Source organism: Crinia signifera, chromosome 7, assembly GCF_055691185.1.
Source record: "Crinia signifera chromosome 7, ASM5569118v1, whole genome shotgun sequence".
In the NCBI taxonomy this organism is placed as follows: Eukaryota; Metazoa; Chordata; class Amphibia; order Anura; family Myobatrachidae; genus Crinia; species Crinia signifera.
In genome coordinates, this window is record NC_139223.1 from 71,866,731 (window position 1) to 71,883,432 (window position 16,702).

General features: G+C 36.7%; 1 protein-coding gene across 3 annotated transcripts in view; it reads left to right on the forward strand.

Annotated features, from left to right (window-relative positions):
* The window catches only part of SHISA9 (shisa family member 9), a 384,122-nt gene extending 381,285 nt beyond the window's left edge, over nt 1–2,837 (forward strand). For all 3 annotated transcript variants that reach the window (XM_083153318.1, XM_083153319.1, XM_083153320.1), the window contains one exon: nt 1,057–2,837. In XM_083153318.1, coding sequence (XP_083009444.1) covers nt 1,057–1,538 — 482 coding nt within the window. In that variant the 3' untranslated portion in view covers nt 1,539–2,837. The remainder of the gene's footprint in view (nt 1–1,056) is intronic.
* Nucleotides 2,838–16,702: the final 13,865 nt, after the last annotated feature.

Sequence of the window (16,702 nt, forward strand, 5' to 3'; positions counted from 1 at the left end):
TTAATAACTCAGAATAGGAGTCTTACGTCGATAGGATCAGAACAGGTCACAAGTAGGATGGAGAACCCAGATTTTGGATAAGCTCAACGCGTTTCCCCGGATGTTTGCGTCCGCCTACCTGCACCCCCCTATCCCTGCCCATCTCTTTGAAGGGGAGACGGGCAGTGTTCCCATCCCCCGCCGTCGAAAAACTGGGACGCGCGCCTCCCAGTCAGATGGAGCACTTCTTCACCGGCGACATTCTGGCGATCCCCAGTACTGAACGAGAGGCGCTTCATCTGTATGCAGTGGTAGTATTTTCTGATAGTGCTAGTTCTCCATTTATCTTCAAAAATTATCTTACTGTAGGTGACTTTTTAGACACCAGTAAGTCACTGCCAAGATATTGACAATGTTAAAATAGAACTTACAGAATTTCAAACATGTGGGCACTATACATTTAAATGTGCTCCAACAGTGGTATGTTTAAAGTTAAATGTCTTTTCAGTTAAAATGTTGTAAGTAGCATTTTAAGCAAGTCAGGATTGCTGTGACAGCATTCAGGTGTCTACAAATTCACTGTCAACTCACCCTAGACAGGAGCAGAACTTTCATTAGACCAGCCCATGCAGCTGCTATGAGTTCAATCAGTGAACTTTGTTGATGCTTGTTCTGTCACTCTAGAGGTTCTTTCATTGCTATTCTGAGCATGTGCAGCGGGGCAGCCCAGTTTTGGCTTTCAGTTGTTCTGTTACAATTATCATAATGGAGTTGAAATCCCAAACTTTGCTACACTGATCCCATGCTTAACCAGTAAAGCAGGGTAAGGGCTTTTAAAACCTGGCAATTGATTGTAACTGGACTGGTACTGTACATCTTTATCTGGACTTGAAATCACAACAGTCTGACTGTCAAAGATGCATTTACACCCTGGTACAATTAAGGTTTTATTGTGTTTCCTGTGGCCAAATAAACTAACTTTTTGACAATTCACGTATTGTGTACTGTTTTTAATCAACATTTATTGTACACTTATAATTAAAATTTGCTAACCATATTTATTTATGATTTTTGCAGCGGAAAAGGGCAATGATGACTTCTATTCGAAAAGACGACACCTTGCAGAGCTTGCAGCAAAGGGAAGCCTTCCTTTACACCCTGTCCGAATGGAGCAGGAAAGATCATACAGTCCTGAAGGTGGCAGCATGGGTGGCACAATGAGTGGCACTATAGGTGGCACAATGGGAGGAACTCTTGGTGGTACCATTGGTGGCACTCTAGGTGGTGGTACACTGGGTGGCACATTGAAATTAAATGGACAGAAATCCAAAGTAAACAAAATACATACTCATCCACATACTCATCCACTGGCCTCATCGTACAACCCTGACTACAAAACGTGGGACCACACCGAGCATTCCCTGCGGCGGCAGGCCTATGCAACTAAGAAGCATTGCCCGGTGGAGTCAGTAAATGAACAGATGCCAGCTCAAAATCAGCACTATGTTTCTCAACAGCCATACTTTGTAACAAACAGCAAAACAGAAGTAACTGTCTGAAATATACAAGATGCACCCTACTGGAATGATGCACCATTGAGGGTACAAAAACAGAAGTCCTTGTAAGCCACAGATCGAAAAAGCAGATTTGGTTTCAAGTGTCCAGCAATACAGTACAGAAAGGCAATTAGGAACTCCATTTTTTACTTCACAATGAAGATTATGAGAAAAAATACTTTTGCTACACTTTTTATAAAGCAAAAATAAACTAAATTTAAATTTTATGATACAAAGTAGCACAACAGAGCCTTCATCTCTGCAAATATCAACATGTGTGTTATTATTACCTGGCGAGAAGGACAAGTTAAAATGGAAGTTAATAGGGGCCAATATTTTTGTAAGAAAATAATAAAAGGGAAAAAATGTTATGAGAATGATTATTTTAATAATCATTACTTTGCACATCTGTGAAAATCCATCAGAATCAGGGCCTTTCCATTTGTAAGAAGTACAGTATATAAAAAAGAAAAAAGATAAAAAATGGTCAAGAATTTTAATAAGACTGTTAAGATGAAAAAAGCGAATGGAGCCTTTTTATTGGTGGAAAATTATTTAACTAAAACAAGATTTTTTTTTTGAACAAAAAAAAAAGAGAAACTTCAGCAAAAAATTTAAAAACAAGGATTTCTCATTTGAGAAAAGATTTTGGAAGATTTAAAAAAAAATCCACATGTTCTTCCTTATGGAGTTCCACATATAAGCAGTTGGGAAAATTGTTCTGCACTGTCTGTTATAACTTCTTAATCAGTCAATGTTTTGCCTATTTTCACTTGCTAATGACTGGAAAAACTACAAAGTGGGCGGTGCCTTTAATGTATTTCTATTGTTTAATGAGAAGTCTTGTTCAATTTTTTTATGTTTTTGCTTAGTTCCTTACATCTTGCTGAGTACTAGTCTTTTCTTTGTAATATTGTTTAAAATTTGTTTAAGAGGAAAAAAATAATTCAGTTGTTTTACATATCTGCTAAATATATTTGCAGTGTGTTAGATTCATGTTTTATTTTACTGTTAGGTAAAAAGTATGTTTGCCTAAATGCCTTTCAATTTTTTTTCTTTATAATCAGCAAAAAAAAAAAAAGAAAACGAACTACAACAAAAAAAAAAAATTACCTCTTTCGGTCATTTCGTGAATGTTTTGCTTCAAATTGCATGGGGACTGCCACAACTGACATATTCAGTGTACAGTTATCCCTTAAATATTCAGCCGTATGATAAAATAAACCTATAAACCATAACAAAAAATCATATTTACTATATTTGCCAATGTAATTAAAGAGGAAATATATCTTTTGTCAAGTATTTCTAATGTTGTTGCCCTTGTTACTATCACGAACAAGTTTTCTCATTAGCAAGAGATGAAAATATATTTCTCATGTTAATGAAGAAACACTAAATGGCTTGCTTAATATTGGTGTGCAAATTACGTAACTGTACCTTACATTATATGAAAACTTATGGGGTGCCCATGCAGTCACAACATAGATAAGGCCATGTTTTTTTTTAGTGCACATTTAACATTACGAAAGTTCAGACCAAGTGTGAATTCACCATCCAACCACACTGGCGTTACAAAACTATACAAGTGTTTAGGAGGGACCTGTCTGTGTGTATGAACAAAATTAGTAATTTTCTTTCATACATTGGGGGAAATTTACTAAGATGGAAATTAGACTTCATATGTGATGTTGCTATGGGCAACCTATCAGAATATACTTATTATTTATTTAGCACCCTCTAGAAGATAGTAGACAGGATCTGATTGGTTGCCCATAGCAAAATCATATGTGAAGCCTAATTCCCATCTTAGTAAATTTCCCCCAGTAAGTCTATCTTGCACTCATATGTAGATGACTAGAGTTGTGGTCAGATTGTGCAGACCTAATCATGGACTGATTGACATAGATAATTATACTTTGAAGCTGGATACATACTAGACGACATTAAAAAAATTCTGATAACGATAATTCATTACGATAAATTCCTACAATCGCAACATTCTGTTGTCTGTCTACATCTCGGTCTAAGGATATAGTCAATGACAGCATACTACTGGATGCGGCCACTCTGCAATATTGCACAGTGTGTACGCACTATGGGCCATATTCAGTAAAGCAAAAAAGGAAGTAAGTTTATGTCTGTGACCCACCATGTTGCAATGCAAGGGTAAATACTGGGTGCTTCTGCATGTACTATAGCCCACAAATGTTAGACATCTTTATTTTTAAAGTGCAAATGATATAGTATTTAAATTTGAATACACCCCGCCCAAATCCTAACTCTCTTGTCACATTTTACATCTGACCCACCGGTAGTACAACATTGTTTTGCCAATTTGTACGCATTTTTGCCTTGCTAATGAGCTGAATCAGGCCCTATATTGTTTGCCATGGAGTTCAAGGGAAATATTGAGAAACATTGTATCGTTTGCATGTTGTTTAGTGTGTACCCAGCGTAAGTCACAACATGCTTCCTGCAATACCAATTAAAACAAATCATTTTGATTAGAAAGGATGTCTTTTTGCAATCTACATTCCCTTTTTTTTAAGGTTAGCTTGGTCAGGAATGACCAAACTAGCTATTTGCGTCTCTATGTGTGGGTTCGGCTATAGGGAGGTACTCAATCGGGGAAATAGCGATGGGGCCCTATTCAATGTTGTCTTCCCCGACAGCATTGAACAGGGATCTCGGCAGAACGGGACAGACTTTATAAGCAGTCGGCCCGTTCTGCCGAGAATGCCTGGGAATTGTAGAGCTCCCGGCCGCAGCTCGCCGATTTACTTCTGTATCCCTCTTTTAAATCCCGCCTGCCGAGCTGCAGTCGAGCTGGCTGAGAACGGAACTGGGTCACGGATGTCGGGCCAGCCCGACAGTCATAACCCGGGATTGAATATCCCCCTTAGACTTAGCACAACTAATTTCACTTTGGTTTCTATGGGTTCAAATAGCAGCACAATGCATTTGTAGACTACAGCCAGTATCCCAAGATGCATTCGTTTTTTGTCTGAAAAAAATGTGCAATTATAATAATTTTCATCCAGTGGTCATTACCAAGCAATACAATTTTTCAGGGTGATAACACAAGGGATCCGTTATAAGATCATGAGGTACCCCAAGCATGATCCCTGATAAGTGTCAGTTATCACTGCTAATTGGATAGCCCCCTAAATTACAGCTGCCAGTAGGATACTGTTATAGGTCCTATATTAAAAAATAAAATAAATAATCAGTAAATAAAAGTACCATACATTTTACATTTGCATTCTTTTTATTTAGATAAGCTATAATACAAATACATTTCCCATTACTAAATCATTTTAATTTCTAAAACAAATGCAGTTATAATAACATTTGGCAATACTTATTTGCTTTTCAGTGTATTTTCAATGTACAACTAGGTCATACGTGTCAGACCACTAAATTGCAGGTCAAATCCAACGGTGAATTTTCCTCCAACATAATGTTAGAGTGCTTGAAAAATGGAAACACAAAATTTGTATCTTTTGTTACAGTATATTCAAATTGTTTTAGCAATCTGAAAAATTATCCAGTGCAGTATCACTGTAAAACTCTGCTCTGATGTTTACAATACATATTAGAAATATCACTTACAGAAAACCAACCTATTACACCATGCTTGTTTCTGTCTTTGTATGTTAATTTGAATATTAAATGAAAACTCTGAAATGTGCATCCTTTCAGTTATATCTATATATTATATATATGATGTTGTCAGTGAGTTAGGAGCTAATATCCAATACACTTTAATAAACCTGTGTGGCATTGCTGAGGATTTTGCAGCTTTGACATTATTATGTGAGGGCATGTCATTCAATGTCTTATGTTTTTTCAATGTCTATACACAGATACAGTGCAAGAGTGGTCATTGTATGACTTTACGTCTCAGATGTCAAGCGCAGTCATTATGAATCTCTCTGACATGCAGGAGCCGGTTACTTAACACATACTGTATAGTAGTTAAATTACTTTGAGATCATAGCCTAAAATAGTGATGAAATTGTTGCATATAAAGTCTTAACCAGTGGAAAACTTAAAAAATAATAACAAAAAAAGGTAACACTTTGGGTGGTATTCAATTAACCCAATTTATCCCTCCCCCCCTCCAAAAAAAAAAGAAAAGAAAAGAAAGAAAAATTTCCTATTTTCGTGCGATAACATGGCATTCTGGGCATGTAGCCCAATCCCATTTGTTATCGTGGCTGCAATGGCTGCTTATCGCATAGTATGCTTCAAGTGTCTGTGGAATAATCCCCGATAAGTGTCGCATATCAGGGCTAATTGGATAGCTTGGCTGAATTTATTACCTGCAGTAAGTTACTGCACCTAATTAGACATTTATTTTAAGCACTAACCATATAGCTTATTATATCCACTAATATGCTTAAATATCCCATTGTTGATTGAGATGAAACAAAAATACTCAATACAAACCATATTCAATTTTTCATTTTCCATTAGGCATGTGTCTATGAGTGTTACTTGCTTTGGGGTGGCAATTGGACACTTGTTTTAGTGCTGTCAATCTGAAATTTAACAGTAACTGCAAACTATTTAAATGCCATTGTCAGTGGAGTGTGGCAGGTAGGACTTGTTCAGTCTGCCCTTTAAAGCCACCATACAGTATAAAGTATACAGTATATAGGGAAAAACAGCATGTATTCATAATAAAAAATACAATTTATTATTATTATTATTATTATTATTATATTAAAATGCCAAGGGCTAAAAAAAAAAAGCAATGAAAATAATAAAATTGGGAAGTAGGGGGTGGCAATTACTGTTGTGCCTGTGTGCATCCTGACCCATAAATCCGCCTCTGTTCTGGAGGCAAACTACTGTACTTCATAAGTTTAACACCAGCAATCAGAATTTGTTCCACATTTAATTATTTTTTGTGTTATTTTGAAAAACATTTTTTTTCCAAAAACATGAAAACGAATAAAAGAGTTGGCAGTACATAGCAAGATGTAATGAGCCAACAACACAGTGATAACACATTTCACTTTTATTTAATCTCTTTACTGGAAAAAAACAAACACCTTTATTGTGGCACGGATTGAGTTTCTTTTCCTCTAGACCTGTATGATGCACAATATATACAAAGTGTACAAGGATGTTTTGTTTTATCAATCTTTAAAATTAAATATACAGTAATATTAACTATCTTAATAAAAGTTTGCAGGATGCAACTTAATACATCAATAGTAACATTAGTTAATTCACTTATTTTTTTGTACCCTAGTGTTGCTATTTCTTTGATATTGGTATTGGCAGAGGTGGTATGATTATGAAAGTGACATTTAGTTAATTTATTTGGGAAAATATGCCCAACAGGGCAAATCTATCTATAAAATAATATTTAGTGGGACAAAGTCAACCTAATATTGGGGTTTATTCTGGTTCACTCGCAAACACAAAATCCTTCTCAAATCAACAGAACCATGTGCACTGCAGGTGGGGCAGATGTAAATTGTGCGGAGAGAATTAGATTTGGGTGAGTTATTTTGTTTCTGTGCAGGGGAAATACTTAGGGCCTTATTTTGGTTCATTCTTTCTGATAAAATCCTTCTTAGATGGGCAAAACCATGTGCACTGCAGGTGGGGCAGATGTAACATGTGCAGAGAGAATTAGATTTGGGTGGGGTTTTACTTCAAAGGGAGATTTATATTGCAGTGTAAAAATAAAGCAGTCAGTATTTTCCCTGCACAGAAACAAAATTACTCACCCAAATCTAATTCTCTCTGCACATGTTACATCTGCCCCCCCCTGCAGTGCACATGGTTTTGTCCATCTAAGAAGGATTTTGTCAGAAAGAAGGAACCAAAATAAGGCCCTGAATGCTTTATTTTTACACTGCAATTTAGATTTCAGTTTCAACACACCCCACCCAAATGTAACTCTCTCTGTACATGTTACATCTGCCCCACCTGCAATGCACATGTTTTTTTTTTCCATTTGCGTTTGCAAGTGAACCAGAATAAGGGCCATTTAGAAGTGAGTTTAAATGTCATTAGTGAACCAATTTTTCAAACTCGTGCTTTGTTTGTCAACAATTGAACTTTGTCAACAAGTTCATGCACAAAAGGTTTTTGATCCTCAGATCAAAGATAAGGTAAGACACTATGTAAGACACGCTTGCATTCATACTTTAATTTCTCTAGGCATGCCATATTCTCAATTTAGGTTTTACCACTCATTGACCAGTTACCCAAATTCAATATTTACTAGAAAAAACTTGTCCGTCTCATTAAAACATATAATGATATCTTCATATTAAGTGTGTTATATTATGTAACAATAATATAATTTATAAAATAATTAATATATTCAGCATGAACGTAAATACCTTTACAATATTCTTCTATCCCAATATCACTTTACTTCTTCAAAGTGTATATTTTGTAATTGTGATGGAAATGGTCTAGATATTCCCATCTAGAGTTCCTATATAGCTGTTTCTGAACTTGATGCGGTATTAGGACTCATGATAGATTGACACTAGGTCGACAGTCATAAGGTGGACCACTATTGGTTGACAGTCAAAAGGTCGACAGGGTCTAAAGGTCGACAGTCAAAGGGTTGATATGGTCAAAAGTTTGACAGTCAAAAGGTCAACATGACCAAAAGGCCAACAGTCACAAGGTCAACAGGGTCAAAAGATTGACATGGTCAAAAGGTCAACATGTAAAAGGTCAGCATGAGCGTTTAAAAAAAAATTGAGCCGACATGTGCCGACAGGCGGTATTTCATGCCCTACCATCCACTACCGCGTGGAGGGAGAATATAATAGTGCACAGCAAGGGACCATGCCCAAAGCGATGGGACACTTAGATGGTGTTAATACCGACCTATGTCGACAGAGACACCCCAAAAAATAAAAAAATGCATGTCGACCTTTTTCATGTTGACCTTTTGACCCTGTTGACCCTGTTGACCTTTTGACTGTCGACCTTTTGACCATGTCAACCTTTTTGACTGTTGACCTATAGGGGTTGACCTTAGGACTGTAGACCTAGACATAGTAGATCTAAAATACCATAACCACTTGATGCAACCTACTGTACTTTGACCAAAGCTATTTATTAACTTTGGCAATTTAATCACCATTCTCCAGTATTCAGACTTAAGGTCAGCAGTCAAGAAGTTGACCACTATTGATCGACATATATGGTCAAAAAGTCAACACGGTTAAAAAATAGATATGACAGTGATCTACCCAGAATTTGGGCTTTGGGATGTTTTCAATAATTCTTTTAGTTTTTTTGAGCTTTTCCATAATTTTCAATCAATGTGGCCTATCATTGGACACGATAATCTGTACCAAGCACAGTGATAGCAAAGCAAGGCATCTTGCCCGAAACATGTTGAGTGAAGTGAGCCATGCAAGGGGATGGGTACACCAATTGGGTGTCATGTGCTACAACCCCCCAAACATAAAAATAAACACATCTCGGCCTTTTCATGTGTCAACCATTTTCATGTTGACATTTTGCTTATGTCAACCTTAAGCATGTCAACCTTTTGGGGTCAATCTGGACACATTCACCCTTTTACTGTCATCTTAATGAACCACAACCAATTTTTTACTATGTCATTTTATGTTAGTTTAATATGTGCAAACCTGTAACATTGAGACTAATAAACTAATTATGGAAAGAATATGCATCTATGTATAAATACTGTAGGTCTGTTTTCATTTACACTCTAATACATTATAAAAAAACATATCAATTGTATGATATATCATATTATGGCAGCACAGAAACACTTTAGCTGATCTCTACTGTATAGAGATCAGCTAAAGTGTAAATATTTACAGCCATCTACATTATTGTGCCTCTTTCTTATGTTATCACATAATTTCCAGGCATATTAAAAATATCAATTGTTCATACATACCAGCAAAGATGGAACAAACCCATCTATGGGTTTATTAGCATTTGTCGGATTTTGGGACACACTTTTTTGTTTATCTGGGGAATTTTTTTAATGTCAATTTCATGCCACTTTTTAACAAAAATGCAATTAATTGCTTCTCTGGCCTTAAAAGGAACTGTATTTCTGAAATAAGTGTACTTTTTGGAATTTTAGTTAATAGTGAACATATGTTAGAGAATTTTTTTGCCCTGGTTATTTTGTTAATTTTTATTTTCCTTGAATACTGTCTACAACAGATGACCTTAAGGTTGATCATTTGACATGATTATATCTTAATGGCATCCAGTATCAGTAGTGATATTGAAGGTCAACAAACAAAAAGTTAGCTTGAACAATTGGCCTAATTCAGCATGGATCACACAATCTGGTTGATTATCAATAAAATGCACGTGCACAGCATTCGCATTATGCATTTATGCCCACAATTTGTGATTTCTTTTACCCAACCCATTTTGCTTCATAGCAATCACAATTTGATTGCCAGGAAGCCAGCGTTTACGGGAGGAAACAGCATTTAGTGGGTGTGTTTGTCAAAATGCAGACGAGCCAAGGTGTTTTTTGAGTGGGTCTTTGATGGCAGTGATGACCACTTACAGCCTGTTGCTTTGGCAGAATTGTGCCTGTCACTGGCACAGATGGAAGATACTTTTCGGTATTCTGGGGATTTTTTGCAAAAGGATCTATGTATGCATTGCATTTTTTGTAATTAGCATTTTTATCATTCTTTCTTGGCGGTAACAATTTGATTGCAGCAACTGCTTTTTCTTAACATAGTGATCCATGCTAAGATAAGCCCAATATGCCACAACGGTCCCCTTTATGTTTTCTTTTATAGATTTATATTACACCATAGTAAAATCGGCATACAGTAAGATTTTTAGACTACTATAATTGAAGTAAGTCCAGAAAGAAAAAAATATTTCAATACTGTAGTAGATTGCTCGCTTCCATAAACTGCAGCCAGCCCTTTTGTGTTCTACACCAATATTGTGCCTGTCAATTTATGCACTTTGATAGGCGGCATTCTCATATTGTTTCAGTGTACAAAATGGCTGTCTCCTCTATGTGTAGGCTATTTTAATCGTAAAATGCATTCTCTGGATTACTCTTCCTCCTGAACAAAAGTGTCTAACATCAACATGTGTGTGTGTTTCTTAATGATTATTTTAAGTTTCCAGGATTTTTTAAAATATGATTTTAATGCAAATGATTGAATATTTGGTAAATATACAGCTATAGAAAGCGTCATCCAACCTTTGCAATGTCGCAGGAGTGATATGTGAGGCTGCATGCGTGCACAAAATATAAATATATATACAGGTTGAGCATCCCGTATCCGAATATCCATTATCCGAATTATTCTGAAAACCATACTTTCCAGAAAGTGAAAAAAATTATTTTTTTTTGCTAAAAACTCACTGGGGACATTTGTAACAGCACTACTGGGGACATGATATGTAACTGGCACTATATATGTACAAGACAATGATTGCTTGGCATTCAAATTCAATATCTGAGATAGAACACAAATTTTGTTTCATGTTTTGAAACCTTGTTTTTTGAACAAATAAAATATATATGTGTGTATTTTATGTGGTAATAAAATATATTTGTGTTTATGTTATGTGTTTATACAGCATAAATGCAAGAAACTTCAAAATACATCATTGAAATATTAAAATATTCCGAAATACGGAATAATCCGTTATCCAAAATTCTCCTGGTCCCGAGCATTTTGGATACGGGATACTCAACCTATATATATATATATATATATATATATATATATATATATATATATATATATATATATATATATATATATATATATATATAGTAACACAATTTTTACTTCATATGAAACCTGCAATACAATAATCCTAAAAATAAATGTTAAAAGTAGGATGTTTGGTCACTTAGTATAGAATCCTTTTCTATATGGGACAATGGACCATAGGATTGTAGGTTAGTTGGGGCTGGAGTTGGCATTAAAACTTAAAGTAGCTTTGAAACATAAGGTCCTCCCCCTGCAACCCCAAAATACTGGTACTACTTTAAGAGTCCGCTAAGGATTAGCAGCAACCGATTGAAACTGTTAGAACAATAAAACAAAACAGCAGGCAAAAAGACTGTCAGGAACCAAAACCCTACCAGCTCAGTGTGATAAAGCAAATGCAGTGTACCCCAGCCTGATTCAGAGAAAAGGTTTCAATAGCGAGTGACCAAAAATCCTCTATTCTCTGTCAAGGCTGGGGGATACTGGACAATGGGATATTCAACAGCTGGCTCAAAGAGGCATGCTCTGATCTGAGACATGACTGACCAAAGAACTGTATTCCCAAACTGGGGATAGCATGTGGCAAAAATATTAAAAGGGTAAAAATTAGCAAATGTGTGCACAGAGGGCCACTTGGCTGCACAACAGACTTGTACTGCCAAAGTCCAATGCTCCACTACAGAATATGTTGCCATCACCATAGTGGAATGTGCTGATATAGTATGTGGTCTGGTGACATTTGCCTTGCACTAGAATAGGCTCAAGTGATGTCCAAGCAGATCCAATGTGCAGTTGTCTTCTTTGTGGTTGGCCAACTGTGTTAATGTGCAGTGCTGTAAAGAGCTATGTCAGGCCCAGGTTATTCTGTGATGCTGTGGCCTGTTTGTGTGAGCCCCTCCTATGCATAATTATAATTTAAAAATGCTCTTCTGAGCAGATTTGGGGGTAACTATGTGAACCCTCAGTCAGTGACAAATCCAGAGGGGGCACAATCAGTGTGATCACCCCCCTCTCCAGGCAGAATACACTACTGCTAAGTGGCAGGAGCCTTCTTGCACTTTCAAAGCCCAGTCAAAACACAGCAGTGTGTGCTGGCTGGAGAAGGAAGCTGCTGCTGACAGGTAAGGGGGTGGGGTGGAATGAACCAGGACCCTCTCTGGCCCCATTCTTAAGGCTTGGATAATTATTACCTGCTCCACTACACTCGGCAGCAGTATTGTTGTGCATTGCAAAAGACAAACAGAGGATCTGTCTGGTGGACAAAAATAAATTTACAGAGCTTGACCTACTGTACATTTAGCAGATGTCACTGAAAGAGGGAACAATAAAAAAAGGAACTGTACGGAGAACCTCTCTATTGTGATGGAATACAATAAAGGGAAGGTTGCAAGTTGAAGCCCACAACTTAAATGCACACCTAGTTGAGGCAATAGCATTTATGAAGAACAGATTCCAAATAATGAAATGAAAATCCACTGAATGTAAAGTCTCAAATGGAGCCTGTGCGAGAGGTGATAGGACCAAAAATGGTGTTTAAATAAACACTATTCCCTAAAAAAAGGTTTTATAATTGCATGAAGAAATGAGCGAGGAAAAGCTTTAGCTTTCAAAAGCTTGGTCTCAAAACTCAAGCCCTTAAAGCCAACTGAGGAAGGTGAAGTACAGTAGTAATGGGTCTTTTTCAGCAGGTCTTGATGTTACAGAAGATACCATTTGAGACTGACATTTTGAAAATGTTGGCATAGCCTGATGTGCGTGGCCAGAAAGGATTACTGTCACATGTTGATCTTTAATGTGCCCGAGTACTGAGGGCAAAATTGGAATCAGGGTAAATTGATACACTAGAGGAATAATACATTACATTACACATACATTTGACACCTGAAGGGAGGCACCCTCACATGCAGCCTAGTGCGCATGCAGAGGGACTTACACAACTCTTTGACACTAAGATCTTCGTGAAATCGCATGGAGACGTGGCTATACCAAATGGTAGGGCTTGTAACCGAAAGTGATAGAATCCCAATTCCCAAATTGGAACATTAATAAATGCACTTCCATCGAGTATAAAAATGGACTATTGGTAATAGAGATTCCATTAAAAAATGATCTACCCACAACCAAATACCTAGTTGTATTCTTGTGTTGGAACTGGAGCAATGATGGAATCCGAAAGGGGATAATTGAAAGCCTGATCCAATGCCACCCTTTTGTTTGTCCCATGGAAAAAATGGTGGTAAAGAAACTGGTATGGTTGGCCACTGAAGTTGATAATGTAACCTTTGGAAATAAGATCAGCACCCAGGTGTCTGAAGATGAGTCCTCCCAATAGTCTATGTTCTACAGCTGAGATATCTCCCTGCAGTCACTGAACTCATGCTGTGCACTCACTAAAAGGCTAGAAATAAGCAGAATCTTACAAAAAGAAGACAAAATAAAGCTAAGCTACAACAAACCAATATGCATACTCCATAGACACCTAAAGTAAACTGGCATCCTGGGGTTGCCTGGGAAAGGAGCTTCAATTTTAAAGCTATAGTTTTAGTTTAAGTGCCAGCTCCATCACCAACTTACAATTCCATGGATCATTGCCCCCAGCCTTTATGCTAGAGAAATTACATGTTGTGTCATTCCTCTGGATAACCATTAAAAGGACATAACTATGATCTGTAAATTTCCTCACAGTGGATACAAACTCAACTTTGGTACTTCTGTGTTGATTAGTAACTCTACCCATATTGCCACATAAGCTAGTGTTAGTTTACATATTTCATAGGTATCTTCAGAGAACTATATTTCAGCAAGTGACACTAAAATTTTATTTATTGTTAACATAATAAACAGGAAGTTAGCAACTATGTGTGTTTATGGAAACCAGTGGCTGATGAGTACACTTCTATTACTTAAAATAATATTCATGAAAATAATTCTTTAAGATCACATCAAGGTCTGTAACTAAATGTTTTAATGTGTATTAATCAGAAAACAGATTACTTATAATAATTACATAGGGACGCATTGAAATTATTATTGAATTTAGAGCTGCATTCTATGTCATTGTTGAAATTAGATTTAACCTTGTACTTCAACATTTTATAATGAAGTACTATATGCAAATAAGTTCACTGGTTGTATTTTTTAGAAATTGCTTTAGACACATTTAAAATTACATTCATATATTTATTTTATAGAATCACCCATATTTCATGATTAAAATTGGGCTAATTGATAGGATTGTGTATTTTATTTACAAGCAGTAATTGCACATAACCATTTGTTTTCATGAACTGCAATGTGTATCCTAACGTTTTTCAGTTGGTTTGCCCTCTTATACAATGTTGCTTTGTTCCCTGTTTTCTTTTTATGCTTTTCTTACAAATGTTGTGAAAATATTTTCTGTGGATATACTTTCGTAAATGTATGTTCTATTAGTAGACTGGTGTTCTTAACAACAAAAGTCTAATACACCAGTAATTAACATATTTGTGTTTTGTTTTAATATTTTTTTTTATATAAAGAATGTTTGTTTTGTTTACATATGTACTCATTCTATATGATATGAATTTCTTACCTGGCAATAAAAAGGATTATATGTCAGTCTAACGTTCTGCTTTATGACTCATGATAATCACCTGTGATTTTTTATGTTTTTTTTGCTTTACTAGTAATGGTATTAAGAGAATGGAACAAATTCCAGTTTTACCTACACAAAAAGCTTGGCAAACATATATTATAAAAGGCTTCTCCTTACCTCTTAGGCAGGAATTCAAGTGTTATGCATGCCAGCTGCCACTAGATGGTCTCCAACAGTGGTGTAACTACTGCTCTGCAGCCCTAGCAGTGGCAGGGGGGAGCAGGTGCCACCGGGGCGCAGAGTCACAGAGTCTGCCCATCGCCATGCCAGGAGTCCCTGTGTCAGGAGTCTGCAGGAGTCCTGTGTCATAAGATATGCATGCAGACTTCTCTCTCTGGCTGTCTGTGTAAGGACGCTCAGTGACCAGCCCCATGAACAGCTCATGGGGTGGGTCACTGAGTGTCCTCACACAGACAGTCAGAGAGCTCCCCTTCCACCCTGCCCGCTGCTCCCACTTCCACCGTGGCTGGCCATCACTCCCCCTTACTCACTGCTTCTTGTAGAGAGCAGGATGCTCTCCTTCCGGACAGCAGCACAGGTACTGTTTATTCTGTACTTGCACTGCCCCTGTGTGGGGGGGCGCCAAATTTTTTGGCAGGGGGAGCTATATTTCTAGTTACGCTGCTGGTCTCCAATAGAGCAATTCAGGTGGTGCTCTGTTCGGAACCACTGGAGTGACATTAGTGTTATGTTCTTCTGACATTGGGCTGGTATCTAAGATTTTAATACAGACATTTTTCTCCTGCTGGACAGATGCATCTAAGCAATACAATATATTTATGGAAATACTGAACATAAGCATGGTTTAATTGAACTAATTACTTATTTTAAAATAAGTTATGTAGCATGAAAATAACATGCAATAATGAGAAGGACATACAATACAGCGCAAAGGGGCAAATGAGAACTACAGTATTGCTGCAAACCAATTACCAGGAGAAGAGACTAATGTGTGCAGGGAGGCAGAACCCCTCCTTTATCTTCTGCCATATTTTGGAAGACAAATTCAAACATAAAGAATCAAAAGTTACAGCTCTTTTGGAATCGGTAAAAACTTTTATTATACTCAGCAGCATTACAATTTGCACCGACTGGTATCAAGAATTATTTTTACATAACCTTAAAACTTTAGGATTTCAATTGAAATTAATATTTCTTCTAAACAGTTCATATTAATTTTGATTTTCCTTTACAATGCACAATAGCAGATTCAAATATAACAGCCATTTATATGCAACAGAGTCCCAATCCTAAGCCTCTTATGGCAGATGACAATTACTATCAAACCTTCCAATGTCAGTCTGAACAGGTATATTGCATTCCAAACTGATGTTAATTAAGCACAGATTTAGGACACTTGTTACGAAGCTTTCAATCAATGCACAGATGTTAATAAATTCTTGCATACAATTATGTTAGTAAAAATAAATGTACTTATACTTAATCGGTTGCTCATGAAGTTTCTCCAATCTTAACAAATTATTGTGGCATTAATAGTATCCTCTATCCTACACCTGAGTGCTCCTGACTGCTGGCGCCTCCCCCTTAATGCAGCCTTTACAAGAGTTCTCCTCACGGGAAACCAACCAGCATATATTGAGTGCAGGTTCTCCTTAATGCATTTCCCCACCTGTATATTGTCAGCCGCTTCCTCAAGTTGACAGTGCCAGCACAGAATTTTTTTCTTCACATATTTTAAAATAGTAACATCATTACAGTCAATACATGTATTTTGGTTGTCTGTTTATGTCACATTTAGTTTAATGGAAAAGTCCCACATTAAAAAAGCTAGAGAT